The following is a 26,066-nucleotide window of genomic DNA, read 5'->3' as shown; positions in this document are numbered from 1 at the left end:
TTACATTTTTTGAATTATGGATTTTTGTTTTCAATGATTTAAAAAGAGAGATGGTGGAAGGTCGGGTAGAGAGAAAATTCAAACTGGACATTGATACATAATTTCAGTACCTGTTTATGATTACCTTGGTACTTAGTATATAGTACCATAATTTTTTTGTTTTTTGAGACAGCGTCTCACTGTGTCGCCCAGGCTGGAGTGCAGTGGTGCAGTCTTGGCTCACTTCAACCTCCGCCTCCCAGGTTCAAGTGATTCTCCTGCCTCAGCCTCCTGAGTAGCTGGTATTACAGGTGCCCACCACCATGCCTGGCTAATTTTTGTATTTTTAGTAGAGACAGGGTTTCACCATGTTGCCCAAGCTGTTATTGATCTCCTGACCTCAAGTGATCTGCCCACCTTGGCCTCCTAAAGTGCTGGGATTACATGCGTGAGCCACCACTCCCGGCCTAGCACCATAATTTTTGAAGGCCACCATGAAAAAAACAGACGTGAATTTAGCAAAAGTTTCATGTTAACTGAAAGTTAAATGGGGGTATAAGCACAGTCTCAAGTGGAGAAAATTGGAGGGAGAATGGTCTTTACTGGTGCCAGATAATATAGGCATGCCAAACTGTGTCATAGTCATCAGTAGCATTTCCAAATTTGAGTGACAATTTAATTTTCATCAAATGACAGAAATTTTCACATTCAGTTATTTAATATAAATTTTTCTCTACCATGAAATCATTTAAACATTAGCTCTGATATTGAACTCAGGTCAACAGCTTGGAAGACTTATCCTTCCTTAGAAGTGACTGTGTTTTCTGACTCAGTGTCAGTCTCATCATATGCCCTGCTTAAATTGTTATAAATTTTTAATATTTGAGTCTAGTTTAATGAGCTGTCATATTTTTTAATGAGCAGATTGAAATAATGTTACTATTCAGATTATCTTTTTGGGCGTTTCTCTTGCCTGAATTATATTTTCTGCATTGAAAATATACTGTACATACCATAGTATATTTCAATTCAAAAATATCCATATCTGTTTCTTTAAACATGTAACCATAGTAAAATTGATTGCATGAAAATACTTCCAAATTTGAATATTATTCTTCATGGGTTATTTTTGTTATCTTCCTTATACTTTATTTCCAAATAGAGAAGTGTACATGTATTTATACATTGTTGTATGATTAGATAAACATATAAATTTCATTGAAGCACTACAGGATTTTTCCTCCCTTTAATGTGTAAAGTATTTTTTTGTGCATTAAATAAGAACAAAATTATGGTCAAAAAGCAAAATAGGCCCATTTAAGTTTTGCAAAACTTACTGCTGATGTTTAGCAGATAAACTAGTTTGATTCTGCTTTGGTTAGGAGTGTTCAAAATTTTAAAATTTTTTGTAGGATAACTATTAGGTTCATACAATAATTTCAGGTTCTTTTGATCTTCTCATGCTATTAATCCTAATAAAACATTATTTGAAAGTACATAGACAATGTCTAGAGTTTATCTTTTGAAGAAATTATTGTGATTTTTTTTTTTTTTTTTTTTGAGACAGTTTTGCTCTTGTTACCCAGGCTGGAGTGCAATGGTGCGATCTCAGCTCACTGCAACTTCTGCCTCCCGGGTTCGAGCAATTCTCCTGCCTCAGCCTCCAGAGTAGCTGGGATTACAGGCATGTGCCACCACACCCAACTAATTTTGTATTTTTAGTAGAGACAGGGTTTTGCCATGTTGGTCTGGCTGGTCTCAAACTCCTGACCTCAGGTGATCCACCCACCTCGGCCTCCCAAAGTGCTGGGATTACAGGTGTGAGCCACCGTGCCCAGCCCTATTGTGATTTTTAACCACAGATATTTGTGAGTTAAGCTACAGCAAGCATAGTTTTTTGATATGTTAAAATATCTTAGTGTGTTATGGTTTTTATTTTTATTTATTATGTATTTATGTTAATAATTTCCACCTTTATGTTAGATTCAGGGGGTACATGTGCACGTTTGTTACATGGATATATTGTGTGATGCTGAGGTTTGAGGTGTGATTGATCCTGTCACCCAAGTACTGAGTATAGCACCCAATAGTTAGTTTTTCAATCTTTTCCCTCTTCCTTCTCTCCTTCTTGTAGTCCTCATTGTCTATTATTGCCATTTTTATGTCTATGAGTGCCCATTATTTAGCTCCTAGTTATAACTGGGAAGATGTGATATTTGGCTTTTTGTTCCCGCATTAATTCGCTTAGGATAATGACCTCCAGCTGCATCCACGTTTCTGCAAAGGACATGATCTTGGTTTATTTTTATGGTTGTGTAGTATTCTTTGGTGTATATGTATTACATTTTCTCTATCCAATCTACCATTGATAGAAACCTAGGTTGATTTCATGTCTTTGCTGTTGTGATTAGTGCTGTAATACACATACGAGTGCATGTGTTGTTGGTAGAATGATTTATTTTATTTTGGATATGTACCCAGTAATAAAATTGCTGAGTTGAATGGTAGTTCAAAGTTTTTTGAGAAATCTCCAAAGCTGTTTTCCACAGAGGCTGAACAAACTTACATTCTCACCAACAGTGTGTAAGTGTAACCTTTTCTCTGCAGCTTTGCCAGAAGCAGTTGTTTTTTGACTTTTTAGTAATAGCTATTCTGACTGGTCTGAGATGGTATCTCATTGTTTGGATTTGCATTTTGCTGATGATTAGCGATGTTAATTAAGCATTTTTTCATATGTTTGTTGCCCGCTTGTATGTCTTCTTTTAAGAAGTGTCTGTTTGGGGCATTTCCCATTTTTTAATGGGATTGTTTTTAGCTTGTACAATTGTTTAAGTTCCTTATAGATTCTGGATATTAGACCTTTGTCGAATGCATAGTTTGTCAGTATTTTCCCATTCTGTAGATTGTCTGTTTACTCTCTTGACAGTTTCTTTGTACCTAAGTGCTTAGTTTAATTGGGTCCCACTCATCAATTTTTGTTTGTATTGCGATTGCTTTTGAGGACTTAGTGATAAATTCTTTCCCGAGGCTGATGTCCACAATGGTGTTTTCTAGGTTTTCTTCTAGGATTCTTCTAATTCGATGGCTTACATTTAAACCTTTAATCCATCTTGAGCTAAAAGGTTTTTTGTTTTTTTTTTGGAGACAGGGTCTTGCTCTGTTGCCCAGGTTGGAGTGCAGTGGCACGATCACAGCTCACTACAGCCTCTCCCGCTGCGTCTCAAGCAATCTTCCCACCTTGGCCTCCCAGGTAGCTGGGATTACAGGCATGTGCCACCATGCCCGGATGATTTTTGCGTTTTTTGTAGAGACAGAGTTTCACCACGTTGCCCAGGCTGGTCTCAAATTCCTGGGCTCATGTGATCCACCCACCTCGGACTCCCAAAGTGTTGGGATACAGGTGTCAACCACCACACTTGGCTGAGTTAAGTTTTGTATGGTGAAAGGTAAGGGTGCAGTTTCATTGTTCTGCATGTGGCTAACCAGTTATTCCAATACCATTTATTGAATAGGGAGTCCTTTCCCCATTGCTTGTTTTTCTCTACTTTGTCAAAGACCAGATGGCTGTAGGTATGTGGCTTTGTTTCTGGGTTCTCTATTTTGTTCCATTGGCACATGTGTCTGTTTTTATACCAGTACCATGCTGTTTTGGTCACTGTAGCCTTATAGTATAGTTTGAAGTTGGGTATTGCGATGACTCCAGCTTTGTTCTTTTTGTTTAGGATTGCTTTGCCTATTTGGGCTCTTGTTTTGGTTCCGTATGTATTTTAGTATAGTTTTTTTCTAGTTCTGTGAAAAATCACATTCGTAGTTTTGTAGGAATAGTATAGAATCTGTGGATTGCTTTGGGCGGTATGGCCATTTAAATAATATTGATTCTTCCAATCCTTGAGCATGGATATTATAAAAGGAATTGCTTTCTTGATTTGGATATGAACTTGAAGGTTGTTGTTGTTTGGAAATGCTACTGATTTTTATACATCAATTTTATATCCTGAAACTGTACTGAAGTCATTTAATCAGTCACAGGAGCCTTTTGGAGGAGTCTTTAGGGTTTTCTAGTTATAGAATTATATTGTCATGAAGAGAGAGAGTTTGAATTTTTTTTGTCCTATTTGGATGCCTTTTGTTTCCTTTTCTTGCCTGATTGCTCTGGCAAGGACTTCCAGTGCTATGCTGAGTAAGAGTGGTTAAGAGTAGGCACCCTTTTCTTGCTCCAGTTCTCAAAGGGAATGCTTCCTGTTTTTGTCTGTTTAATATAATGTTAGCTGTGGGTTTACCCTAGATGGCTCTCATTATTTTGAGGTATGTTCCTTCTATGCCTGGTTTCTTGAGGATTTTTATGATGAAGAGATGCTGGATTTTATTGAAAGTTTTTTCCACATCTATTAGGATAAACATATGGTTTTGTTTTTAATTCTGTTTGTATTGAATCATATTTGTTGATTTGTGTATGTTGAACCAACCTTGCATACCAGAAATGAAGCCTACTTGATCATGGTGAATTAACTTTTTGATGTGTTGCTGGATTTGGTTTGCTAGTATTTTACTGGGGACTTTTGCAGCTACATTCATCAGGGATATTGGCCTGTAGTTTTCTTTCTCGTTGTGTCTCTGCTGGGTTTTGGTATCAGGGTGATGCCAGCTTTGTAAAATAAGTTAGGGTGGAGTTCCTTGTACTCAAGTTTTTTGAATATTTTTAGTAGGATTGCTACCACCTCTTCTTTGTATATCTGCTAGAATTTGGCAGTGAATTTACCTCATCTAGGATTTTTTTGGTTGGTAGGTAACCAAAAAAAAAAAAAAAAAATCGTGGACCAGAAAAATTCACTGCCAAATTTAAGCAGGTATACAGTTTTGGAGCTCAATCCTGGTCTGTTCAGGGTTTTAATTTCTTCCTGATTTTGTGTTTCTATGAATTTATCCATTTCCTATAGATTTTCTAGTTTGTGTGCATAGAGGTGTTCATAATCGTCTCTGAGGATCTTTTGTATTTCTGTGAGATTGGTTGTATCATCAACTTTGTCATTTCTGATTGTGCTTATATGTGGATTTTTTTTTTTAATCTAGCTAGTGGTCTATCAGTCTTCTTTATCCATTCAAATAACCAGCTTTTCGTTTCGTTGGTTCTTTGTATGGATTTTTTTTTGGTCTCAGTTTTGTTTAGTTCTGCTCTGATTTTCGTTATTTTTTTTTTCTTCTGGTAGCTTTGGGGTTAATAGTTTGTGTTTTTCTAGGTCCTCTAGGTGTGATGTTAGATTGTTAATTTTAGATCTTTCTAGCTTTTTGACTTAGGCCATTAGTGCTATGTGCTATAAAATTTCCTTTTTTTTTTTGAGACAGTCCTGCTCTGTCGCCCAGGCTGGAGTGCAGTGGCTCAATCTCAGCTCACTACAACCTGTGCCTCCTGGGTTCAGGTGACTCTCCTGCCTCAGCCTCCTGAGTAGCTGGGATTACAGGCGCCCACCACCATGCCTAGCTATTTTTTTTTTGTATTTTTGGTAGAGACAGGGTTTCACCATGTTGGCCAGGCTGGTCCAGAATTCCTGCTCTCAAGTGATCTGCCCACCTCGACCTCCCAAAGTGTTGGGATTACAAGCATGAGCCACTGTGCCTGGCCTTAAGTTTCGTCTTAACACTGCTTTGGCTGTATCCTAGAGATTCAGTTATGTTGTCTTTGTTTTCATTTATTTCAAAAATTTTTTAAATTTCTGCCTTCATTTCATTGTTTACCCAAAAGTCATTCAGGAGCAAGTTGTTCAACTTCCATGTAATTGTATGGTTTTGAGAGATCATTTTGGTATTGATTTCTATTTTTATTTCACTGTGGTCTGAGAATATGGTTGGCATGATTTCAATTTTTTGAATTTATTGAGACTTTCTTTATGGCGAAGCATGTGGTTGATCTTGGAGTATGTTTTGTGTGCAGATGAGAAGAATGTGTATCCTGTGGTTGATGGGTGGAGTATCCCATAGATGTCTATTAGGTCCAATTAGTCAAGTGTTGAATTTATGTCCAGAATTTATTTGTTAGTTTTCTGCCTCCATGACATGTCTAATGCCTGTTAGTGGGGTGTTGAAATCCCCCACTATTATTGTGTGACTGTCTAAGTGTGTTCCTAGGTCTAGTAGTAGTAGTTTTATATATCTGATTGCTCTACTATTGGGTGCATATATATTTAAGGTAATTAAGTTTCCTTGTTGAATTGAACTATTTTTCATTATGCAATGCCATTTTTTGTCCTTTTTAACTCTTGATAGTTTATCATTTGTTTTATCTGATATAAGAATAGTGACACCTGCTCTTTTTCTACGTTCTGTCTGTGTGATAGATCTTTCCCCAACCCTGTACTATGAGCCTATGAGTGGTGTTACATGTGAAATAGGTCTTTTTTTTTTTTGATATGGAGTCTTGCTCTGTCGCTCAGACTGGAGTGCAGTGGCGTGATCTCCGCTCACTGCAAGCTCCGCCTCCCAGGTTCACGCCATTCTCCTGCCTCAGCCTCTTGAGTAGCTGGGAATACAGGTGCCCGCCACCATGCTTGGCTAATTTTTTTTTTGTATTTTTAGTAAAGATGGGGTTTCGCCATGTTAGCCAGGATGGTCTCGATCTCCTGACCTTGTGATCCGCCCGCCTCGGCCTCCCAAAGTGCTGGGATTACAGGTGTGAGCCACTGCGCCCAGCTGAAATAGGTCTCTTAAAGACAGTAGATGGATGAGTTTTGTTTTTTTATCCAATATGCCATTCTGTGCCTTTTGAGTGGGGCATTTAGACCGTTTACACTCATAATTAATATTGATATGTGAGATTTTGATCCTATCATGAAGTTGTTAGCTGGTTGCTTTGTAATTTCTTTTGTGTGGTTGTTTTATAAGGTTTGCAAACTATGTACATGTATTTTTGTGGTAGTAAGTGTTCTTACATTTCCATGTTTAGAACTCCCTTAAGGATCTCTTGTAAGGTTGGTCTATAGGTAACAAATTCCCTTGATGCTTGCTTGCCTGAAAAACATTTATTTCTCCTTTGCTTATTAAGCTTAGTTTGGGTGGATATGAAATTTCTTGGCTAAATTTATTTCCTTTTAAGGATACTGAAAATAAGCCCCCAATCTCTCCTGGCTTGTGTGGTTTCTGCCGAGAAGTCTGCTGTTAGGCTGATGGGGTTCTGTTTGTATGTGATCTGACCTTTTTCTCTATCTACCTTTAAGATTTTTTCTTTAATATTGATCTTGGGCAGTCTGGTGACTACATGCTGTGGTGATGTTTATTTTGTATGGTATCTTGTGATGTTCTCTAGATTTCTTATATTTGGATGTCTATATCTCTAGCAAAATTAGGTTAATTTTCTTGAATTATTTCCTCACGTATGTTTTCCAGATTGTTTTCTTTTTATCCATCTCTCTCAGTAATGCCAGTAATTTGTAGGTTTGGCTGCTTTACATAGTCTTATATTTCTTGAAGATGACTTTTTTTCATTTTTCAACCTTTTTAAAAAAATTTTTGTTTAGTTAAATTTGAAAGATCAGTCTTGAAGCTTTGAAATTCTTTCTTTTGGTTTGTCCAGTCTGCTGATAAAACTTTCAGTTTTGTTTTGTAATTTCTTAAGTGAGTTTTTCAATTCCAGGATCTCTGATTGATTTCTTTTTAAGATGTTTAATCCCATTCATCTCCTGGATTGCTTTAGAAGTTTCTTTTAATTTTCAACATTGTCTTGGATATCATTGAGCTTCCATGCAGTCCATGTTTTGAATTATTTATTTGTCAATTCTTCTGAGTTTCCATTTGGTTATGGACCATGGTTGGAGAGCCAGTGTGATCCTTTGATGGTGTCACCACACTCAGATTTTTCATGGTGTCTGAAGTTTTGTGGTGGTTCCTTCTTCTTTGGAGATGCTGACACTTCTAACTTTTGTAATAATTTTCATGCTTTTAAGATTTTTTTTCTTTCTCTATAATGTTATTTTTTTTTTGTCTTCTTTCCCTTTCCCTGTCTTCATAGGGGGTGTGGCTATAGAGAATGCTGGGTAGGGCCTTTTGGCTTTGCTTCTGTAGCTTTATACACTTTCGTCAGCAGATTTTATATTGGGCTGTGCAGTTCAACCTACAAGCCATTGGATGGCAGTTATGAGTAAGAGTGGGCTTTGGCCAATGTGGCTGGGTATATACTTGACTCTTGTTTAGTGGGAGAAGCTCTCTGTTGCCTCAGGCAATAAGCTGATGTATGGAGTGCATGGTGGTCTGGGCTCCCTCCTATGCTCTGGAGGAGGGCACAAAAAATAGTGATGGGAAACCTCAGCCCCAAGTTCTCTGCATGGGAATGGGGATGGCCTAAACTCCTAATCCAGGAAAAATGGGTTTTCCAGATTCCTGGAGATCTACTGGCTGTGAAATGGGGAGGGTCTCCTACACCAGGATTTCTGCACTGGAATGTGGGACACCTCAGGGTACTGAACCAGGCAAGCAGTTACTTTGAATCCCTGGAGATAGGCTTGGTTGTGAAACAGAGAGGGCCGCCTGTACCAGGATCTCTGCATAGGAATGGTGCAGAGGGTGCTGTTCCAGGTGAGTGAGTAGTCTGAATGCCTGGAAATCTGCCTGACCATGGAGCAGAGAGGTTCCCCCTTGCACCAGGATCTTTGCACAGAGGGGTGAGGTGACTCAGGCTGCTGGACTAGCCAAGCAGCTGCTCTGAATGCCTGGAGATCTCCCTGGGCGCGAAGCATAGAGGACCCCTCTGAACCTGGATCTCTGCAAAGGGGTGGCTCAGGCTGCCAATCTGGAGAAGCAAGTGCATTTAATGCCTGGAGATCTGCCTGTGCATCTTGCTGCACCACGTGGAATAGGGCTCAGGTTGCTAGTCTGTGAGAGTGGGTGCGTCAGTTGCCTGGAGATCTGCCTGGGCATGGAGCAAAGAGGGTCCAGTGCTATGATCTGTGTCTGCGAAGGGTGGAGTGGCTTGAATGCCTGGATTTCTGCCTGAGAGTGGAGCAGAGAGGGCCCTGCTGCACCACAGTGTCAGGGTAGCAGGCTGGAGCACCCAGCAATGATACATGCAGACTGGTTCCAGGTCACCAAGCTGCCTCTGCCTGCCAAGTCTTGTTGTCCAGGAGATATTGCAGCTGTAACAGCTTTCCTCCCACCCCAGGCCTGCGACGGGGTAGAGTACAATTATAACACCTACTGCTGAGGCAGTTTTCACAATTCTGGCTCCAAAGCAGGGACTCTAATCTCTGGCATGCCTGCACAGCCACACTGCCAGATTTCCAGGTTGGATTGTGTGTGCTTGAATTCAAAATGGCATCCTGCTGTTGGTCCCTGCAACTTTTCCTGGTGTCTTTCCCTCACAGTATCTCCATACGTCTTTCCCAGTTAGCTCCAGGTCTTGGGAGAAACAAAGTGCTCTTGGGAACTAGGGTGCCTTTCATGATTCTGGTGGAGTCCTGCTTTTCTTCCTGAATTAAAGCTCACAGTTGATTTTTATGTACTATCTTGCTATTTCCAAGTGGCTGAGAAATGCTAAAGCCCTCAAATCTGCCATCTTTGGGGAAAAAAACTCAAAAAACTATTGTGATTTTAAACTGGTATTATATTAATATTTCTTTTAAAAGGTTTAATTTTTATTTGGCTGAATTTAAATCCTTGAAGAAAAGAAACATACAACATATTAGTATTTTCCTAATGATTGACTGTTAAGTTTTTGTACTAAGATTTGAATCAAAATTACACAGTTACAATATGATATGGACCTGAATGCCTTTAGTTCATATTTGAAAAGGAATCAAACTTCTTTTTTATATACTTGCTTTTCTATTGATCACTAGAGGTTGAAGATTATTTCCTTTTTGTTCAGAATGTTTTCTGACTTACTAAACACCAAAATTTTGATCTAGGAGAATACTGATATCCTTAATTTTTAAAAGTAATTGTAAGAGTTTCTAATTACTGTTCTTGTTCTAAATATTTATGAGGAAGGGAATGCTGTAATCAATCAAATTTTGGTTTCATTATACTTTACTTATACTAAAATCAGAAGGCCTTCCTAGATCTTTGTTTGTTTGTTTTGTTTTTTTTTTTTGAGACAGAGTCTCACTGTGTTGCCCAGGCTGGAGTGCAGTGGCGTGATCTCGGCTCCCTGCAACCTCCACCTCCCAGGTTCAAGCGATTCTCCTGCCTCAGCCTCCTGAAAAGCTGGATTACAGGCACATACCACCACACCCAGATAATTTTTGTGTTTTTAGTAGAGATGGGGTTTCACCATGTTGGCTAGGCTGGTCTTGAACTCCTGACTTCAGGTGATCTGCCCACCTTGGCCTCCCAAACTGTTGGGATTACAGACGTGAGCCACTGCATCCAGCCACCTCATAGATCTTTAAAACTTAGATTACTATATAATTTTTGAGAATTGAATGGGAAATTTATTTTTAGCAGTTCTTTGGTTGTAAATCTTTTTACTTTTGTAATTATTTCTGATTATCATTTATTATTAGCCTGCTCTCTTGTTTTTCATAGTGACAATTATTTAGAAATTTAAATATGTGCTACCATTAGAGAATGCTTTCTACTGACTTAAAATAACAAGTTGGCAACCTTCAGGACATTTATAAGCCTGTAGCAGAAGGAAAAAAGTGTCTGAAAGCTAGCTTGATGCACACGTTACATATAAGTATGTGCATGGAAAAGTCACCTCATTTCTTATATTCGAATTTCTTCTCATTTCTTAGTTTTCATTGAAAGGAACTCTAGCCTGAGATAAGCAGATTTTTTATATACAGAAATGTATATTAAATTTCCTTCCATATTATTTGAAATAGGTTTATAATAATATGAAAAGTATATATTTTAAACTTTTCCATTTAAAAATTATACTAAAAATAATTTGTTTTAAATTTTTATTCATTCAGTGTTATCTACAAACTTCTGGCATCGAAAAGTGAAGGAATCAGGGTACAAGCTCTTAAGGCAATGGGTTATTTTTTAAAACATCTGGCCCCAAAGTAAGTATGCCGAAATCTAAGATGGACTGTTGTATTCTACTTATTTATTTTATAAATCTTTGCAGTAGTAATTTTGTTCTATAGTCCTCTAGTTTTTCTTTTATTTTTATTCATAAATTGCTGTATAAATGTAATCCCACTAGTACATATTTTAAAAATTAAGTTGAACAGGAATAGTTTTTTTGTACATAAAATTATTTAAATTATTCATATATTTAATGTGAATTATGAGAATTAGTTTGGACAGCTTGCATTCAAGAAGCTATGGAGACTTGATTTCAGGTGACTCACACCATTTTTGCTTTATCTATATTATAAAGTAATACAGTAAACTGGATGTTTGTCACATAGTGTGTTCTGCTGTATGCGTAACTCAAAACTGAAACTTCCATGCTTATTTTCTTAGCCGAATACAGATATTCATGTTCTACCTCTTGTTCTTTGTACCAGAAGTAGTTTATTTTAAAAAGAAAATTTTGGGGGTAGAACAAGTGTTGGTAAACTGTAGTCTTTAGGAATCCAGCTAGCCACCTGTAAATAAAGTTTTATTGGAAAAAAGCCACAATAATTTATTTGTGTATCATCTGTGGTTGCTTTCATGATACAAGGACAGTGTTGAGTTGTGACAGAAATCACCTGGTCCACAAATTTTAAAATATTTACACCCTGGCTATTTGCAGAAAAACTTTGCTGACCCCAAGGGTAAAATTAAAGTTTGTGATCCTTTAGTTTCTGAATTTATGCTTGGAAGGTTAATTTTGGTATATATGTTTTCATAGTATTTATTTTTAAAAATTATATTACATTTCTTCTACTTTTTCTCCACATGGTTTTTCTACGTAGTACTTATTGTGCTTTAGATGATCATCCCCAGGGGAGACTAAGTTAGTGCTGGTAGATTGTAGCAACTTCATTAAATAAATAACTGCTCTGAAGATTTTGGAGGAGGTTTTTGCTGTGCTGTAGCATAGGCAAACTTGTCTTTTTTTTTTAATTTTTAACTTTGGCTATACTTATATAGTTAGCATTTCTCTGCTTAAAGGTTTTGTGGTCTTTAAAGTTCCAGATTGAAGATAATTGGGAGAGTAATTGAGTTGGGAATTGTTTGTAATGTGAAAAAGTATTTTGTATTTCCTTCATCCAGCATGCATATTAAGTAGAGCACAGAAAAGCTCTACATTTGATGATTTCTTTTTGTGTAATTGCAGGAGGAAAGCAGAAGTCATGCTTGGACATGGATTGTTTTCATTGCTAGCTGAAAGGCTCATGCTTCAGACAAATTTAATCACAATGACCACATATAATGTGCTCTTTGAGGTAGGAATGTACTTAGGATTTACTCCTCTAAATTTCTTATTATAAAAATGCCTCTTAACATTGTGTGGGTAAATAAGATCATTTATTTTTATTTTATTTTTTGAGACAGAGTCTCACTCTGTCACCCAGGCTGGAGTGCAGTGGTACAGTCTTGGCTCACTGCAACCTCCACCTCCCGGGTTCAAGTGATTCTCCTGTCTCAGCCTCCCCAGTACCTGGGATTACAGGTGTACGCCACCACACCTGGCTAATTTTTGTATTTTTAGTAGTGACAAGGTTTTGCTATGTTGGCTAGGCTGGTCTCGAACTCGTGACTTCAGGCGATCTACCCACCTCAGCCTCCCAAAGTGCTGGGATTACAGGCCTGAGCCACCATGCTGGCCAGATCATTTAAGTTTGTAATGTACAGCTTTGAAATGATATAAAGGAGATGTGGCTGCATTTTTATAAATCTATTATTAATCTGTGAATTTCTAAAGAGTTTATTTCTGCTTAAGTATTCCCTCCATTGTATTAACTATTTGATGTCTCATTTTATAATTAAGAAAACATAGAGTAATAATGCTGTAGTTATTTTAGAAGTCTAATAGTTAGCATGACAATATTGGACTAAAAATATACTATATTTTGATTAGTGTTGTACTTAAAGTTCATTAATAGTGATGCTAATCCAGTGATTTGCTAATGTAATCCATTGTTTTACTTCTGTAGATTCTTATAGAACAGATTGGTACTCAGGTGATACATAAACAGCATCCAGATCCAGATTCTTCAGTAAAGATACAAAACCCTCGTATGTATTTTATATACTTTAACAAAAACTACCTTTTGCTACTTAAAAAGAAAGTCACTGTGAACAACCTAAAATTGATGTTGTTGAAACAGATTGTTAGATGAATATTTCATTAAGGATGATGATATTATACTAGTTTTGTTTGTGTTTTATATTGAGTATTCCTTCGAATCAACCTTAAGTTATGTGGAAATTCTTATATAAAGGTTTTGAAGAATTGTTTGCTTAAGGTCTTGATGTAATATATGTTCAGACTTTCAGCAAAATTTTGATTGTGCTATTTAGTGATGTCAGGCAGAATTACATGAACCATTGAGGTAGTTTTATGTTAAATTACTGTGAATATAAAAATACCAAATTTGGAATAGAAAAATATGTCTTCTTTATTGTTTATGAAGATAGTCTTGTTAAACAGTCTTTTCTTTTGATATTTAGAATTCTTAAGCATTTATATAAAGTATACCTTTTTCATCTTGCTTTTTAAGATCATGTTATTAAAATTATTAGTTTGTAGAGTTTCGAAATTTAATTACATTTTATGTGTTTAGGTGTATTTGTGTGTTTGGTACTCCAGTGCTAATTTTCAAAGCACATGGCTTTGAAGTTTAATTTTCCTCAGCTTTCAGAGAAACATGACGTGATTATTTTGCCTATGTTGCCCAGGCTGGTCTAAAATTCCTGCGCTCAAGCAATCTTCCCACCTCAGCCTCCGAAAGTGCTGGTATTACAGGCATGAGCCTACTGCACCTAGTCTAAGTGCATATTTTTAAAATAATTTTTTTTGTTTTGTTTTAATTTAAGCTAAGAAGCTAAGTTCTGGAGATTATTTATTTATTTAGAGACCGAGTCTTGTCGTGCTCTGTTGCCCAGGCTAGAGTGCAGTGCCAGGATCTCAGCCACTGTAACCTCTGCCTCCTGGTTCAAGCGATTCTCCTGCCTCAGCCTCCCTGGTAGCTGGGATTACAGGCACCTGCTACCAGGCCTGGATAATTTTTGTATTTTTTTGTGGAGATGGGACTTCGCCATGTTGGCCAGGGTGGTCTTGAACTCTTGACCTCAAATGATCCAACTGCCTCAGCCTCCCAAAGTTCTGGGATTACAGGCATGAGCCACTGTGCCTGGCCTAATTTAAGCTAAATTCTGGAGATTTAAATAGCTTTATGCTAAGACCATTACAATAGTAGTTTAGTTTGCATTTTCTGGGGAGATGGGATGTTGAATAGGTTTTAATTTCCTTTGGGTTTTTTGTGTTTAATTTTACTTTTAAGATTATGAAAGAAAATCTTCACACCTTTAAAAATTCACTATGGTAGGCTGGGTGTGGTGGCTCATGCCTGTAATCCCAGCACTTTGGGAGGCCGAGGCAGGTGGATCACGAGGTCAGGAGTTCGAGACCAGCCTCACCAAGATGGTGAAATGCTGTCTCTACTAAAAATACAAAAATTAGCTAGGCGTGGTGGCAGGCGCCTATAATCCCAGCTATGGAAGACTATGTGTGCATACCATAAATTATGATGAGGAACCTAAGAATTTATTATCTTTTTCTGAGATTTTGATTATAGTGTTTTTTATTTTATTTCATTATTTTTTTTGAGACAGAGTCTTGCTCTGTTGCTTAGGCTGGGGTGCAGTGGCACAATCTTGGCTCACTGCAGCCTCTGCCTCCTGGGTTCAAGCGATTCACCTGTGTCACCCTCCTGAGTAGCTGGGATTACAGGCACACGCCACCACACCTGGCTAATTTTTATATTTTTAGTAGAGATGGGGTTTTGCCATGTTGGCCAGGCTGCTGTTGAACTCCTGACCTCAAGTGATTCACCCACCTTAGCTTCCCAAAGTGTTGTAATTATAGGTGTGAGCCACCTCGCCTGGCCTACTTGTTTTTAAGATCAACTTTACTATTTGGTATATCTTAGAGAGAGTAAGCAGTTTCACTGACATTTAATTCATTTATAATTTAACTTGTTTTATTTTAACCTTTTAAAGTTCAGCTTTATTTTTGCACATTTGAATCATGAAAGAAATTTCCTTTCATATTTATAAGTGCTTTCTAATGAATGTATTGTCATTTCTTTCCATAGGTGATTTTTTTAATAACAGAAGAGGATGTTTTTGGTAGACATTTGTGTTAGGGAAACTAAAGAAATTGCAATAGATCGATGACGTTCTATCATGAGTTTTTTGTTGAGTTTGGTTTTTACTTATTTATAAACTGTCTTACAGAGATACTAAAAGTAATTGCGACCCTACTTCGAAATTCTCCCCAGTGCCCAGATAGCATGGAGGTTCGCAGAGCCTTTCTTTCTGACATGATTAAACTTTTTAATAACAGTAGAGAAAACAGGAGGTAAGCTGAATCAGAAAGCATTTATTTGCAGTATTCAAATGTACTTTTGTATAAGCCCATTTTATCTAAGAAAAATTGCTTTAAAAATATTGTGAAATGATTTTTCTATTTTTTTATTAAGAGTATGTAAATAATGTACCACATAGTTAAGTTAGAATTTTTCGTACCACATTGTTGAATTGTTCTTAATATATAACTAAATGTGTTTCTTTTTTGGGGGGGGAAGGGAGGGGCAGGGTTATTTTGTTTTAAACCTTTAGACTTCTTTTAGATGATTTTTTTTCTTCAGTAATTTAGTACCCTCTTATAATTTTCAGGAGCTTGCTACAATGCTCTGTGTGGCAAGAATGGATGCTTTCTCTCTGCTATTTTAATCCTAAGAATTCAGATGAGCAAAAGATAACGGAAATGGTATATGCCATATTCAGAATCCTGCTTTACCATGCAGTCAAATATGAGTGGGGTGGCTGGCGTGTATGGGTAGACACTTTATCAATCACTCATTCAAAGGTAAGTTTCTTTATGAAAGCGTATTGTAGCATTTTAAATATCTATAATTTTTGAATTTTAGTCATTTAAAAAATTTGGATACTTAAAATCAAGGAAAACAGGCAAGTTATCTTCTGAAAGTACAGCAAAATGAAAGCTCAAAAAGATTATCAATAGAAATAAATATAAAGCATTTCTAATTTCTTTAGAATCAAAATAATTTTTTCTAATGTTGTTTTTACGTGTACTTATCTTTATAATGGTAAATCTATTGCCATAGCATAAAGGAATTTATACTAGGGTGGTAAAAAAGTAGTTGCGGCAAAAACTGCAATTACTTTTGCACCAACCTAATATTTTTTTTCGAGGACGCCCTGTTTACAAATATGGGTCTCAGAATTTTATACGCGTTAAAAGCTTTTGAACACAAGGTGGCGCACTATATTCAAAGATGAGCAGTTGTTTTAGCAATGTAAGGTGGTTGAGTAAACAGAAAAGCTCTGGCTGATGTTTGCCCTTTGCTCATCTTGCAGGTAGCTAAAAACTGGGTTTGGAAGAATGTAGTCTTTTTTTTTTTTAATTAAGCCAAAGTAAGTTAAGTTATTTATGTATAGCTTAAATTTTTTTTTTGAAATACTCTAAGCATACAAAAAGGATCACTGTTTATGAAATTGGGTTACCCCTCTACAATTGCTTTGTCTCCTCTTCTTCGCCTGACCCCCAACACCACTAGCTTTCATTTGGTGCTGTCTTTTGTCTTTTCTATACCTTTACTACGTGTATATAACTCTAAACAATAAAGAGTTTTATTTTTTGTGTTTGCACTTAAGGTAAATGCGGCATACTGAATGCATTTTTTTTGTTAATTACTGTTTGTGCTTATTATTGTTTGAGATTCATCCACATTGACTCATGTAGTTTTGTTCATTTTCTCAATTGTAATGTATTGCATGACATGACTATTTATTTACCAATTAATTAGCATTTTCGTATACATTTTGTGCTTGTTCAAGAATTTTCTGCATATACTCCTAGAAGTAGAATTGCTGACTTATAAGGTGAAAATGTTGAACTTTACAAGATAATGCAAATTCTTTTCCAAAGTATCGTATTCCAATACAATACAGTATTCTAAAGTAGTGTATCAGTTTACATCTCACCAGCAGTGTTTCAGTTCTCATTGCTTCACATCACCTAATCACGTGGTATGGCTGGAGTTTAAAAATTTGTCACTTTGATGAATTTAAACTGCTACATCACCATAATCTTGATCTGTGTTTTCTTGTTGTTTTGTGGGAGTTCTTTATATAGTCTCATTCTTAATCCTTTGCTAGCTATGTTGTTTATGAACATCTTCTGCCAATATGTGGATTATCTAATTATTTTTGGAGTTTTATGTTTGTACCTTCTGAGGAAAATTTACATTTCAAGTAATTAATGCATTAAAATTTATTAGTTTCATTTACGTGTATGTTTTTTGAATTTTAAGAACTCTTTCATTACTCAGAAGGAATACTGTATAATTATATAGCTATTTATTTAATAAAAAATTGACTAGAAGGAATAAATACCAAGAATGATAATTTTTATATATCTTTAAATGTTACATTTTACTATCAAAGTTATTATTCTAAAATATTTTGTCATTCTGTAGAATATATTGCCATTTCTGGCCAGGTGTGGTGGCTCACGCCTGTAATCCCAGCACTTTGGGCAGCCAAGGCGGGTGGATCACCTGAGGTCAAAAGTTGGAGACTAGCCTGGCCAACATGGTGAAACGCCATCTCTACTAAAAATACAAAAATTAGCCAGGCATGGTGGCGTGCACCTGTAATCCCAGCTACTTGGGAGGCTGAGGCAGGAGAATTGCTTGAACCTGGGAGGCAGAGGTTGCAGTGAGCAGAGATAGAGCCATTGTACTCCAGCCTGGTGAGAGAGTGAGACTCCATCTAAAAAAAAAAAAAAAAAAAAAAAAAAAGAATATATTGCCCTTTCCTAATTACGTTTCTAGGTATTTGAATAGCTTTTAATTATTGATTGAAAGTTCCTACAAATTATTCATTGTGCCTCCTCTTTCCTCATTGAGAAGAAAGTTTGCTTCTATAAGGGTTTACAAGGAGTAAAATCCATTTGTAGATAAGAAAAGAGATCTGATTTTATAAAATGGCTTTGTTTTAGTCACTGTATTGTTGAGGTTGATCAGTTTTGTCTAAAACAGAATTCAGCTAGCCATGGCCTAAGGGTTAGATCTAAATAAAATTGTACTAGAATGTATCCACTACCATTCCTTTATATATTGTATATGGCTACTTTCACACTATAAGGATAATCGTACATGTTACATCAACGACATGGCCCCTAAAATCTGAAATATTTACTATTTGGCTCATTACAGGAACTGTTTGCCATCCTTTCTGTAACTTTAGTTTGTGCTGATGCCCAGATACTCTCATTTCTATTGCAGTAGGCTGCTGCAATCTAGACTGATTTTTTTCTCATACTATGTTGCCATTTACAAAAGATTATAAGAAAAATAGGGTTGACTTTGTGCCCCATATACATCTGGAGTAGACTTCAGAGATTTCTAGGGGAGATTCTAGGTTAGGGAAGTGCCCAGTATAAAGCAGATTTTTCACGTTTTCCAACAGATATATGTCAGTTCACCTTAGTTTCTTCAAGTCCTTAGGAAAGATGGCTGGAGGAGTATAAACTTTAAAGCAATCATTGTTAAAAGTATAACCTAAAGACCTTGGGAGGGAGGCCAGGCACGATGGCACATGCATGTAATCACAGGCTGAGGCGGCTGGATCACTTGAGGTCAGGAGTTCAGGACCAGCCTGGCCAACATGGTGAAACCCCATCTCTGCTAAAAATATAAAAATTAGCTGGGCATGGTGGTGCATGCCTATAATCCCAGGTACTTGGGAGACTGAGGCAGGAGAATTGCCTGAACCCAGGAGGCAGAGGTTGCATTAAGCCAAGCTGACACCACTATACTCCAGCCTGGGTGACAGAGTGAGACCCTGTCTCAAAAAAAAAAAAAAAAAAAAAAAAAAAAGAACTTGGGCCCATGAGAGCTTTTCATGGGGTCTGCGCGGTCCTCCTTTCCTACTACATATCTATATGAGGGTGGATTTTCTTTATATACTTCAGCCAAACCAATATATGCAACAGATTGAATGCAAAAGCAAATCTGAGAATGCAGTTGTCTTCTATGAAGCCAAACTTTAAAGAGATTCACAAAAATATGAAATAATGGCACTCTTCTTGTTATTGTTAGGTTTTGAAAAATAATCATTTTCAAAAAATGTTATTTATATTATATATCGAGTTTATTATTTTTAAGTGGGTTAATAGTTCTAAAAGGTCTCAGTTTTAATTCCTAATATAATAAGCAGTAGTAGATATAATCCACTTAGATAAAGAGTCTTTGGGGACCTTAATACTTTTTAAGAATGTAAAGTGTTGCCTGGGCGAGGTGGCTCACGCCTGTAATCCCAGCACTTTGGGAGGCTGAGGCGGGTGGATCACGAGGCCAAGAGATTGAGATCATCCTGGCCAACATGGTGAAACCCTGTCTCTACTAAAAATACAAAAATTAGCTGGGCGTGGTGGTGAATACCTGTAGTCCCAGCTACTTGTGAGGGTGAGGCAGAAGAATCGCTTGAACCAAGGAGGTGGAGTTTGCAGTGAGCCGAGATCGCACCACTGCACTCCAGCCTGTGACAGAGCGATATTCTGTCTCAAAAAAGAAAAATAAATAAATAAATAAATAAAGTGTCATGAGACCAAAAAGTTTGAGAACTGCTATCTTAGAAAATAATAGGGTACTTAGGGTGAATAGATTAGTCTTTTTGAGTTCCCTATATACAAAATAAAGGAGTTGGATTAGGTGATATCTCAGGTGTTTTGAGCTTGTGAGCATTTATGACTAAGTATTTATATCCAGTTTTCAAATTCATTTGTGTAAGTAATGAAAGAATGTGGACTTTGGAGACAGGGTGTGAATCCTGATTTATAGTAATTATTAGCTGTATAAGCTCAGGAAAAAGAGTCTCCCTGTCACCCAGGCTAGAGTGCAGTGGTGCAATCTTGGCTCACTGTAACCTCCGCCCCCCAGGCTCAAATGATTGTTATGCCTCAGCCTCCCGAGTAGCTGGGATTACAGTTGCCTGCCACCGCAACTGGCTAATTTTTGTATTTTTAGTAGAGACAGCATTTCGCCATGTTGGCCAGGCTGGTCTCGAACTCCTGACCTCAGGTGATCTGCCTGCCTCAGCCTCCCAAAGTGCTGGGATTATAGGGGTGAGCCACCGGGCCTGGCTTGTGTCTTAGTTTCTAACAGAAAAGTTTGAAAAAAGTATACAATTTTGAAAAGAGAAAAAAGCTTTTAGAATAAGGATATAGAGAAAAGAAAAAAATATTTTTTTAGACAGGTGAAGGGTAGTGGTGTGCTCATAGCTCACTGCAACTTCAAACTCCTGCGCTCAAGTGATCCTCTCACCTCAGCCTCCTGAGTAGCTGGGACTACAGACGTGCTACCACACCTGGCTAATTTTTTAGTTTTTTTTGTAGAGACGAGGTCTTACTGTGTTGATCAGGCTGGTCTTCAACTCCTGGACTCAAGTGGTTCCCCCCGCCTGGACCTCTGAAAGTGCTGGGATTATGGGCATGAGCCACCACACTCGGCTAGAATGTGTGTGTGTGTGTGTGTGTGTATGTTTTTCTTTTTTAAATGAGACAGAGTCTTGCTCTGTCACCCTGGCTGGAATGCAATGGTACAGTCTTGGCTCACTGAAACCTCCGCCTCCTGGGTTCGAGCGATTCTCCTGCCTCAGCCTGGCGAGTAGCTGGGACTACAGGTGTGCACCTCCACACTCGGCTAATTTTTTTGTATTTTTACTAGAGACGGGATTTCACCACGTTGCCCAGGTTAGTCTTGAACTCCTGAGCTCAGGGGATCCACCCACCTCCACCTCCTAAAGTGTTAGGATTACAGGCGTGTGTGACTGTGCCCCGCCTTTTTTTTTTTTTTTTTAATTATACTTTAAGTTGTAGGGTACATGGGCACAACATGCAGGTTTGTTACATATGTATATATGTACCATGTTGGTGTGCTGCACCTATTAACTTGTCATTTACATTAGGTATATCTCCTAATGCTATCCCTCCCCCCTCCCCCACCCCACGACAGGCCCCAGTGTGTGATGTTCCCTTTCCTGTGTCCAAGTGTTCTCATTGTTCAATTCCCACCTATGAGTGAGAACATGCAGTGTTTGGTTTTCTGTCCTTGTGATAGTTTGCTGAGAATGATGGTTTCCAGCTTCATCGATGTCCCTACAAAGGACATAAACTCATCCTTTTTTATGGCTGCATAGTATTCCATGGTGTGCGTGTGCCACATTTTCTTAATCCGGTCTATCATTGATGGACATTTGGGTTGGCTGCAAGTGTTTGCTATTGTGAATAGTGCCGCAATAAACATATGTGTACATATGCTTTATAACAGCATGATTTGTAATCCTTTGGGTATATACCCAGTAATGGGATGGCTGGGTCAAATGGTATTTCTAGTTCTAGATCCTTGAGGAATTGCCACACTGTCTTCCACAATGGTTGAACTAGTTTACAGTCCCACCAACAGTGTAAAAGTGTTCCTATTTCTCCATATCCTCTCCAGCACCTGTTGTTTCCTTACTTTTTAATGATCGCCATTCCAACTTTTTTTTTTTTGGAGTCAGAGTCTTGCTCTGTCGCCCAGGCTGGAGTGCAGTGGTGTAATCTTGGCTCAGTGCAATGTCCACCTCCCAGGTTCAAGCAATTCTCATGCCTCAGCCTCCCAAGTAGCTGGGATTACAGGTGTGAGCCACTGTGCCTGGCAGAAAATATCTTTTTACAACTGTACAATGTGTTTGTGTTTTAAGCTAAATTTGATTTCAAAAGAGTCAAAAAGTTTTAAAAATTAAAATGTTTATAAAGTTAAAATGTTACAGTAAGCTAAGGTTAATCTCTTATTGAAAAAAGAAAAGTAGTTTTTAAAAATAAATTTAGTGTGGCCTATATTTACAGTGTTTATAAAGTCTTCTGTAGTGTACTAGACCTACACATTTACTCACCACTTACTCACTGATTGACCCAGAGCAACTTCTAGTTTTATAAGCTCCATTCATGGTAAATGCCTTATGTAGGTACCATTTTAAATCTTTTATATTGGATTTTTACTATACCTTTTCTATGTTTATATTTGTTTAGATACACATTTCCAAACCTTACATACACACATATAAGGGCTGGGAATGGTGGCCCACACCTCTAATCCCAGTACTTTGGGAGGCCAAGTCTGAAAGATGGCTTGAGGCCAGGAATTTGAGACCAGCCTGGACAACAAAGTGAGTCTCAATCTACACAGACACACACACACACACACACACACACACACACACACACACACACACACCCCATTAGCTGGGATGGTGGCATGCACCTGTATTTCTCGCTACTCAGGAGGCTGAGGTGGGAGGATCACTTGAGCCCAGGAGTTTGAAGTAACGTAACAGTGAACTATGATTGTGCCACTGGACTCCAGCCTGGGTCACAGAGCGAGACTCAGTCTTTTTTAAAACAAAATTAAAACATTAAAAAAATAGATACACAAATACATATATTGTGTTACAGTTGTCTGCAGTCTTTTGTACAGTAATAAGCTATACAGGTTCGTAGCCTAGGAGCAATAAGCTCTACCATAGAGCCTAGGTATATAGTAGGTGATAAAATCTAGGTTTGCGTAAGTACACTCTATGGTGTTCACATGATGAAATTGCTTAATGATGCATTTCTCGGAATATATCTTCATGATTAAGTGATGCATGACTATAGTTTTGTTTAGTTTATATGTTTCTTTTTTTTTTTTTTTTGAGATGGAGTCTCGCTCTGTCGCCCTGGGTGGAGTGCCGTAGCACGATCTCGGCTCACTGCAAGCTCTGCCTCCTGGGTTCACACCATTCTCGTGCCTCAGCCTCCCAAGTAGCTGGGACTACAGGCGCCTGCCACCACACCTGGCTAATTTTTTGTATTTTTAGTAGAGACGAGGTTTCACCTTGTTAGCCAGGATGGTCTCGATCTCCTGACCTCGTGATCCGCCCGCCTCAGCCTCCCAAAGTGCTGAGATTACAGGTGTGAGCCACTGTGCCCGGCCTATATGTTTCTTTAGTCCAGTGATTTATGGCTTTAAACAGATCTTAAAATTTTTCTGAAGAAAATAGTTGCTTTAAGGAGAGGCCTCTAGTGCCTACTTTTGACCAAGAACCACACTGACTCAAGTTTTAGTATTCATTTATAAGATAGGATAATGCTAAGTTAATCATGGAGTCTTTTTATCTGAGTAAAACTAGACCTATCACTTTTTGCTGTCAAAGTATACTTTTAAAAATACATGCTAAAACATTACTTATGAAAGGGAAAACAAAAGTTTAAAGTTGTAAGTTGGTTCTTATATTTGTTCACCTTTTATTTTAGTGTTTCATACATGTCTTTTAATTTTATTTCTTCGTGTGGATTTTCTTCATTTTTAAAAGGCTTTTCTGTTTCATGAGGCTTATACAAAGTAATTTATTTGAATGCTGTTAAGTTTTTTGAAATTTTAAATCTTTATAGCTATTTTTAAAATAAGACAGAAACTTATACCCTAAGGCACTTCAAGTCATTATTTAATAAAGCTTAGAATAGAGCTGTAGTGATTCAGTAAGTAGGTGAACAATTTTTAGCAGCTATTAAAAATTCCACTGGAATTATTGGAACAAAATCTTCTTTTCTCTAAAAATATTAATTCTGATGATTTTATAATACTTTTATACATACAGTGTTAAAGTGATGCTTTTTCCTTTTTGCAGTCATTTTGCATCTCAATATCACAAATTTATAACATGGTTCTTGATAAAGAACTGATGTGTAAAGAACTAATGTTGCAGAATTGGATAGCTTTTGCAGAGTTACATCAGGATACACTCTGCTGCTATAAAAAGCCAAAGAAACTCAATTGCAATTTTATTGTCCAGTTTGATAGATTTCCTGCCACCTTTGTAGCGGGGAAGCTGTTTGTCACTATATGCCTCTCCTCCAGCAGCTGAACTGGGTTTTATAAGCAGTAATAGGCTCTTCTAGTATAACTGCACTATGTTGGTTACTTTGATCTCAGGGTTTTAAAGTGTGCACCTAGTAACGTTTGTGATTTCATTGTCTTACTTGTTGTCTAGGTTTTCATTTTTTTTGTTTGTTTGTTTTTGGCTTCAAACTGAACATTTTTCTGTGCTTAAGTAATACTTTTTTCACTTGGTATGATAAAATGCTTTTACTCATTAATTAAAGTTTAAATTAAGGCATTTAAACTATTCTGAATTATGAGAATTTTCTAAACACATTCTTTTCTAAACAAATAAAACTAACACCTTAGATACTGTATTTTGTCTAGACTCATATTGCCGTAAGGTAGAATGGGTTTATGACTTAAAATGAATAAAGATTAGTCATGTTGGAGTTAAAAGTATAACATGAATTGGATTTCCTCCTAAATAGTGAATTTGAGGATAAAGTCCTTAATTATCTTGGATTATTTGAAATATCTGAAGATTTTACTTGCTGTTTACTGATGAAATATCTGAAGTATAAATTTCAGTTACTGTACATAAGAAAAAACTACTATTTAGATTGGGTAGAAGCATGTGGAAATAAGATTTTTTTAAAAGAATTTTCTAATTGGTTTATTAAAATTATTTTTAAAATCATAAGATGTGAACTGGCATATACAAAAATGTATGTGTTTATGGTGGCTGTATGATAAGATTAAAAGTGAATTGTTTGAGGAAATTTCAAAAGTTACAGAATTGGCCGGACATGGTGGCTCATGCCTCCCAGCACTTTGGGAGGCTGAGGCAGGTGGATCACTTGAGGCCAGAGTTTGAGACCAGCCTGGTCAACGTGGTGAAACCCTGTATCTACTAAAAATACAAAAATTAGCCAGAAGTGGTGGTGCATGCCTGTGGTCCCAGCTACTGGGGGGCAGAGGCATGCAAATCACTTGAATACGGGATGCTGAAGCTGCAGTGAGCTGAGATTGTGCCACTGCACTCCAGCCTGGGTGATGGAGGGAGATATCTCACAAAAATTACAAAAATAAAAAAGTTACAAAATGTCTGCATTTCATAGATTATCAGCACTTTACACCTTATTTAATTGCTAAATAATCTTTAAAAATACCTGATTTCTGTGTGTTTGTGTGTGTGTTTTTACCAAGTTTAAATGGTACTTAAAAAAAAAAAAAGAAAAAGAGAGACAGACAGAGTGTTGCTGTGCTTCCCAGGCTAGAGTGGGGTGGTTCTTTACAGGTGCCATTATATATAGCACACTACAGCCTCATACTCCTTGGCTCAAGTGATCCTCTCCCTTCAGCCTCTCCAGTAGCTGGGACTGCAGGCATGCACCTTTGTTCCTGGCTAAAAGTATTCTTAGCTTTAACATTTTGAAACCAAATAGCAATTATTATTTAAAAAAATTTAAAATAATAAGTTTTCATTACAGGAAATCTTGAACCCAGTAGAAATGCATACACACAGAAAACAAAAATTACCCATTATCCAAACACCTATGTATAACCTATTAACATTTTGGTGCGAGACCTTTTAGTCTTCTCTTCTGTACATGAATCTATACATACATATAATTATTTGCTAACAAAATGTGATCATATTTTTACTATTTTAGAGTATTATTTAATGATATGCGTCTTACATGAATTTTAATGCCTGCATATTATATGACATTATGGAGAAGTAAAGAGCATAAGATTCAGCTTTGATATAACATTTGAATGTTATCAGACCACTTAAAATTCTAGGAAGGAGTGACCTTGTAAATGATTGAAGTTTTCTTTTTATATTCTGACATTCTCCAAAATTGTGTTTAGAAAAATTGATGGAAGAGAGATTTAAAAAATTTATTGATTTATATTATAATCATACTTTATCTGTTCCTTATCATTGAGCAATGATGAGCCTGGTTCAATACTGTAACCCTTATTTTGTAGGATAAATTCCTATAAGTGGAATTTCCAGAGGAAGGAGTCTGTACATGTTTTAAAAAGTTTTAGTAGATA

At 37.1% G+C, this 26,066-nt stretch overlaps 1 protein-coding gene across 3 annotated transcripts in view; it reads left to right on the top strand.

Annotated features, from left to right (window-relative positions):
- The window catches only part of LRBA (LPS responsive beige-like anchor protein), a 765,281-nt gene that overhangs the window by 137,345 nt on the left and 601,870 nt on the right, over positions 1 to 26,066 (top strand). For all 3 annotated transcript variants that reach the window (XM_030816230.1, XM_030816232.1, XM_030816231.1), the window contains exons 18-22: positions 10,881 to 10,973; positions 12,182 to 12,290; positions 13,002 to 13,083; positions 15,307 to 15,430; positions 15,748 to 15,940. In XM_030816230.1, coding sequence (XP_030672090.1) covers positions 10,881 to 10,973; positions 12,182 to 12,290; positions 13,002 to 13,083; positions 15,307 to 15,430; positions 15,748 to 15,940 — 601 coding nt within the window. The remainder of the gene's footprint in view (positions 1 to 10,880; positions 10,974 to 12,181; positions 12,291 to 13,001; positions 13,084 to 15,306; positions 15,431 to 15,747; positions 15,941 to 26,066) is intronic.

This window comes from Nomascus leucogenys, chromosome 7b (genome assembly GCF_006542625.1).
Source record: "Nomascus leucogenys isolate Asia chromosome 7b, Asia_NLE_v1, whole genome shotgun sequence".
Classification (NCBI taxonomy): domain Eukaryota; kingdom Metazoa; phylum Chordata; class Mammalia; order Primates; family Hylobatidae; genus Nomascus; species Nomascus leucogenys.
Note: the sequence above shows the minus strand (reverse complement) of the source record. Positions and strands in the feature narration are given on the sequence as shown.